The 6000-nt window shown below is 46.1% G+C and overlaps 2 protein-coding genes across 2 annotated transcripts; one reads left to right on the forward strand and one right to left on the reverse strand.

Moving 5' to 3' along the window:
* Positions 1–1427: 1427 nt before the first annotated feature.
* Positions 1428–3814, forward strand: ETH_00030955 (mago nashi protein, putative; the record flags this gene model as incomplete). The annotated part of the gene is made up of 6 exons (XM_013372879.1): positions 1428–1462; positions 1867–1985; positions 2671–2734; positions 3143–3230; positions 3542–3667; positions 3800–3814. 6 exons carry the CDS (start codon positions 1428–1430, stop codon positions 3812–3814), a joined length of 447 nt encoding a protein of 148 aa, XP_013228333.1.
* Positions 3815–5396: 1582 nt separating this feature from the next.
* Positions 5397–5768, reverse strand: ETH_00030960 (histone H2B variant 1, putative; the record flags this gene model as incomplete). Its single annotated transcript, XM_013372880.1, has 1 exon — positions 5397–5768. One exon carries the CDS (start codon positions 5766–5768, stop codon positions 5397–5399), a length of 372 nt encoding a protein of 123 aa, XP_013228334.1.
* Positions 5769–6000: the final 232 nt, after the last annotated feature.

Raw genomic sequence — 6000 nt, forward strand, 5'->3', positions numbered from 1 at the left:
GCGAGGAAAGCAGCAGCAATTCAAGCGATCCGAAACCCCCAAACCCTCGAAGCTTCGCAGCTGTCAGTAAATATTGCAAGTTCCTTTTTTATGGTATTTATTTTGCTTTTAAGATTCAAGTTTTGCGGCTGAGGATCTCTCGTCGCTGGAGTTCAGCTTTCTGTGGCTTCCCGCTGCTGAATTTGCTGCCTGCTGCTCCTCCTGTCTTTCGGTTCATGCCTTTGTTGCTTCTAAAGGTATTTGATTTTGGAAAGAAAAAGAAAATTTATAATCTCAAACTTCTCCGCAGAGTTGCAGCTGCTGCTGCAGCTGCTGCAGCTGCTGCGTGCTGCTTTCCTGCTGCTGCATTGCAGTAGACCGCTGGAGTCTCTGGTCTGCAGCACTTTGAATTTAAATTCTAAATTAATTCAAATTTAAAAATAATTTTTTTAAACTCAGGCGCTGTCCCTACAAGGCCCGCTGGGCTGTCTCTACACTGCGAGCTGCTGCGTCTCTGCCGAAATTCAAGTACGAAAAATCTGAACTGTTTTTGCATTTTGACACTTTTCAAAAACGTTTAAAGTGGCAATTTAAAGAGAATTAGTTGCAAAATGTCTATTAAAACTTCCATTAAACATCTTTTGAAAGTTCTCTGTTGGATCTACACAAGTGAAGCTCGCCAGTTCAGAAACACAAGTGCTCCTGCTGCCGTCAGACCAGCAGCAGCTGCTGCTGCAGTAGCTGCAGCAGCAGCAACAGCAGCAACAGCAGCAGCTGCAGCAGCAGCAGCAATTGCAGCAGCAACAGCAGCAACAGCAGCAACAGCAGCAGCGGTCCGTAGCTTCTTTGTGTCAATAACTTAAAAAGTGTCACTTGCTCTTGAATGGCAATTCATTTCTGCTGCCAGATGCAGCTGCAGCTGGGGGCAGTCTGGGGGAAGTTGTGGTGTAAAAGATCGTGTAAAGGATTGATTTGAGGTGTATGGACACCTCAGGAGCTGCGACAAAGGCACCGGGAAAGCAGAAACGCCAAAACAAACAATAGGGCTTCTCGTCTTCCCCCCTCAGCGGCTCAGCCCCGTGGAAATGCATGCTGCATGCATGCATGCAGCAGCGCCCTGGAGAGTTGCTGCTGTTGTTGCGAGTTTGCAAGAATTTGGATTTGTTCTATTCTTTGAAGCTGTTCATTCAAAGTCTGGGGGCCTCGCAGGGCCTCTGTGGATCGCCTCAGCCCCAGGGGTGGCGGATAGCCTCTGCTGCTGCAGGTGGATAGCTCGAGCGGTGAGCGAGTTCTCTCGTTTTTATTCCTTTTAATTGTTTTAATTTGCAATTAATTATTCAAAGAAGAGAAAATACCCACGCACTTTGCGGAAACGAGTCCCGGAAACTCAGCGACGCCCCCTGCGCATCTACCGCTTCGCAGGAAGTTGAATTTCAGCATTTTGCAAAATGGGGGACGACGACGATTTTTATTTGCGCTACTAGTGGGTTTTTGTTTCATTTAAATTCCATTTATTCCATTTAATTGCATTTCCACCTTTAATTGCACATATGTCTTTTCTGTATCGGCAAAATGAGCCTCAGGTTTCCGCTTTCCGTTGCAGGATTTGTGAATCTGGTAACTCCTTTTGCCTTCATGACTTTCTTTTTTCTTTAACTTCTTTTTGAATATAACAACTCGTTTTTGTGTGTAAGGTTTATTTCTTTTCCTTTATTCGACTTGCATTTCAAAGTTGCTGCGGCTCTGAATGCTGCAGCATGAAGTGACAGGCTTAAAGATTATTTCCGTTTTCCGCGTTTCATGTTTATTTCTTATTCATTTATTTATTTGTTTATCTATTTATATTTGTTTTCATTTCTTTTTATTTGTTTAAACTCCGCGGATCAGCACCGGCCACAAGGGCAAGTTCGGCCACGAGTTCCTTGAATTTGAATTTCTCGCGGAGGGGCGGATGCGCTACGCGAACAATTCAAATTACAAGAACGACACAATGATTCGAAAAGAAGGTAATTAAATTCAAATAGTTCAAAATATAATTCAAAATATTAAATTATTCTGTCCTTATTTCAATTTAAATGGCCAGATTGAGGACTTTTCGCCTCGCTTTCCCCTCTTTTCTTGAATGGTGAATTGAGGATTCAGAAATGCATTTATTTCCTTTTGTTTGTTTTCATTTGCATGTCAGCACATAAAGGCATTTGACTTCGCCTCTGCAGCCCATTATGTATGTAAAGTATATATAATTATATGTATATATATATTTATATTTACTTATATATATGTATATATATATATAATAAATATGTATAGATTGTATACACTATATATATATATATATATTCTTATATATATGTATGCAATATTTTATATATTCATTTATATATATTTCAGGCAAATGGAGTCATTTCTGGCCGGCTCTTGGGCGTATTACACCTCTATAAGCGCACATCAATTAAAATATAATATAATATAAATATAAATATAAATATAAATATAAATATATAAATATAAATATAAATATATAAATATAAATATAAATATAAATATAAATATAAATATAAATATAAATATAAACATGTAAATATAAATATGTATTTAATATGTGCATATATTCATTTATTTGTATGAATTTGGTTCTTTTATTGGTGCGCATCTTTGCATGCATTTGCTGCTGCTGTGAGTTTGCTGCAGCATATGTCAGCCAAGCCGTCATAAAGGAACTTAGAAGAATTATTGAAGAGGCAGAAATCCTGCGGTAAGACACCAGCAGCAGCAGCAACAGCAGCAGCAGCAGCAGCAGCAGGGACTTGGTGTTAGGAATAGTAGTGTTTCATGAAGAATCGAGAAATGAGTTTTTTAGTTCTTTTATTTTTATGTGTTGCCAGAATGCTCCCTGGCCATCTCTTGTGCTGCAGTTAAGGCTGCGTCATCTGCTGCTGCTAGTCTGTTGCTGATGCTGCTGCTGCTGCAAAAGAATTAGGAACAAAGTCTGCTGCTGCTGCTGCTGCAAAAGACTCAAAAGTATAATGGCCTGTGGCTGCGTCATTTGCTGCGGCTAGTCTGTTGCTGCTGCTGCAAAAGACTCGAAGGTGAAGTAACTTTTGGCCTCGTCATTTGCTGCTGCTGCTGCTGCTGCTGCTGCTGTGGAATTGCTTTGCTGCAGCGAAGACGACAACAACTGGCCAGCCCCAGACCGCGTAGGCCGCCAAGAGCTCGAGATCATTTTGGGCAAAGATCACATCTCCTTCACTGTAAGAGCAAAACTTGCAAAACCTTCAAATGCATGCAATGCATGCTTTTCAGTGCTGCATGCACTGCATGCAGTGCACGCAGCAATGCATGCACTGCATGCGGCAATGCATGCACTGCATGCACTGCTGTAGCTGTGTGCATTAGTTTGAGTGGGTATAGCATGGGCGTTGATGCATGCGCAATAATTGGAATTTTGAAGGAAGCGGAGTTTTGATGGAATTAACATTTTTGAGGGGAAAGATGCAGATTTCGTTGAGGAATATAATGAGTTTTTTGACTGCTTGCTGCTGCTGCTGCTGCTGCTGCGCAGACGTCGAAGATCGGCTCCATGGCGGATGTGCAGCGCTGCAAAGACCAGGAGGGACTTCGCGTGTTTTACTATTTGGTTCAGGACTTGAAATGTTTTGTCTATTCTTTAATTGGATTGCATTTCAGAGTAAGCTCCGAAAGTTTTCTGTGCGTTCAAGTTCAGGTTTCGCGGCGCGGAGCTGGGGTGTACAGACAGCTCGGCGACGCGGGCGCGCGCGGCCGCCGCGATCACTTTCACTTTTTTCTTTTTTGTTTGCAGATCAAACCCGTTTGAGTTCGAGGAAGAATTAATTATTATTATTTACTGTTATTTATTATTATTTATTATTGTTGTTGTTTCTCGCGCACTCGACACGGACGCAGTGTCGCTCTTCTTCTTTTGCTTCGAACTGCAAACCCATCTCCAACTCAGCCTCTCCATTCTTCGCAAGACACTTCAAGTCCTGTTCTTGGCTTCACCAGCCTCGGATATATATATATATATAGATATATATAATATGTAGATATATATAATATATAGGTGTACATATGTATATAGATATATAATGTATAGATTTATTTATGTACATATATATATATATATTTTAGATAAGTTATTTAGAATGAGCTTCCACTCCTGCAGTGGTAGCCAGTGTATGGACACCACCGTAGAGACTTGGCTTGGAGCCAAGACTCTGCATGCACTTTTGCCTAGATTTTGCATGCATTCTTGCCAGGGTTTTGCATGCACATTACCTAGATTTTGCATGCATCTTTGCCTACATTTTGCATGCATTTTTGCCTTCAATTTGCATGCGCCTTCAAACAAAAGAAAAGGCACTGCATGCATTTTGCCTGAATGCATTCTGCGCTCCAGCAGCGAAATGGAGAAGAGCTAAAAAGAGCTGCTTCTCCTCTTTACGCGCTCTACAGCATTTATATAAAACATATATAAATAATAATCATTTAATAATGCAACATATATATATTCTTCTATTTATATTTATGTTTTTATTACATATATTTGCATTTGGTAGGGCCATCCCTGAGGTGTAGAGACACCTGCGCTGAAGAGCCACTTTCGAAAATTTGAATTTCGGAATTCAAATTTAAAAAAGATTTCTAAATTTCCTCTTTACAATTTTTGCAAAGTTTGGAGACAAATTTCTAACTTTAATTCCAAAGGGTTGGAAACAAATAAAGAAATGCTTATAAGTTTTCCCGCGGCTTCCGCTCGCAAACGAACTCAGCCACTGAGCCCCAACTGCCTGCTTCCGCAGCCAGCTGCTGCTGCTGCTGCTGCTGCTGGTGCTGATGCCAGCTGCGGCCGGTCTGGCTAGCTGCTGCTGCTGCAGCTAGCTGCAGCTAGCCGTGGCTGGCTGGAGCCGCTGAGGCAAAACGCGCGCTGCAGGCGTTGTCCGCAGCAGCAGGCAGGAGCAGCTAGCTGCAGCAGCTCGCTGCTGCTGCAGAGGCTGCTGCAGCAGGTGCTGGCCTCGCCCCGCCGCGGGGCGCTGCAGGCGAGTGCAGCGCCGCCGCAGCAGCAGCAGCGCAGCAGCAGCGCAGCAGCAGCGCCGCAAAGGGAAGGCGCATTTGCGTGGACACGAGAAGAGTGGAGTCTGTGTGCAAACTGGAGTTCACAGTGAACAACTGGAGGCGAGAAAGAGCAAAAAAATGGAATTGCATGCATGCGTTTGCTGCAGCAGCAAACGGCGAAGCTCGCCCGCGCCGCAGCCGAACCGCCCCGGGCGTCCGCGCACGTCGAGCGCCTCCCGCGCGAAACCCAGCAGCAGCAGCAGCAGCAGCAGCAGCAGCAGCTGCCGCCGCAGCGCGCCCGCGCCGCCCCGCAGCAGCAGCAGCAGCAGCAGCAGCAGCAGCAGTCAGGCGCCGGAGGTGGTGTACTTGGAGACGGCCTTGGTGCCCTCGGAGACGGCGTGCTTGCTGAGCTCCCCGGGCAGCAGCAGCCGCACGGCGGTCTGGATCTCGCGGGAGGAAAGCGTGCGCTTCTTGTTGTAGCGAATGAGGCGCACAGCCTCGTCTGCGAGTCTGTCGAAGATGTCGTTGATGAAAGAATTCATAATGCTCATGCTTTTCTTGGAAACGCCGGTCTCGGGGTGCACCTGCTTCAGCACTTTGTAGATGTACAGCGCGAACGACTCGGTGCGTTTGCGCCGCCGGTAGCGCGGCCCCAGCGACTTCCCCGCCGTTTTCTTCGCCGCCTGGGACTTCTGCGCGGGCCCTTTGCCGGACATTTTCGAAATCCTGCGCAGAAGCAGCAGCAGCAGCAGCGGCGGCCGCCGCGGCCGCCGCGGCGGCGCCGCAGCAACCGGAAACTTGAACGCAGCAGCAGCAGCCCCGCCCCGCCCGATCTGCGGCGCCCCCGCCCTTTCCCTGCCCCGGGCTCGGCACTAATTGCCAAATGCTGCGGCAACGCGCCGCCGCGGCGCCGCTGCGGCGCGGTGTTGCTGCTGCGCCGCTGCGGCG

Source organism: Eimeria tenella, genomic scaffold (genome assembly GCF_000499545.2).
Source record: "Eimeria tenella Houghton genomic scaffold, Eth_scaff11, whole genome shotgun sequence".
NCBI lineage: Eukaryota > Apicomplexa > Conoidasida > Eucoccidiorida > Eimeriidae > Eimeria > Eimeria tenella.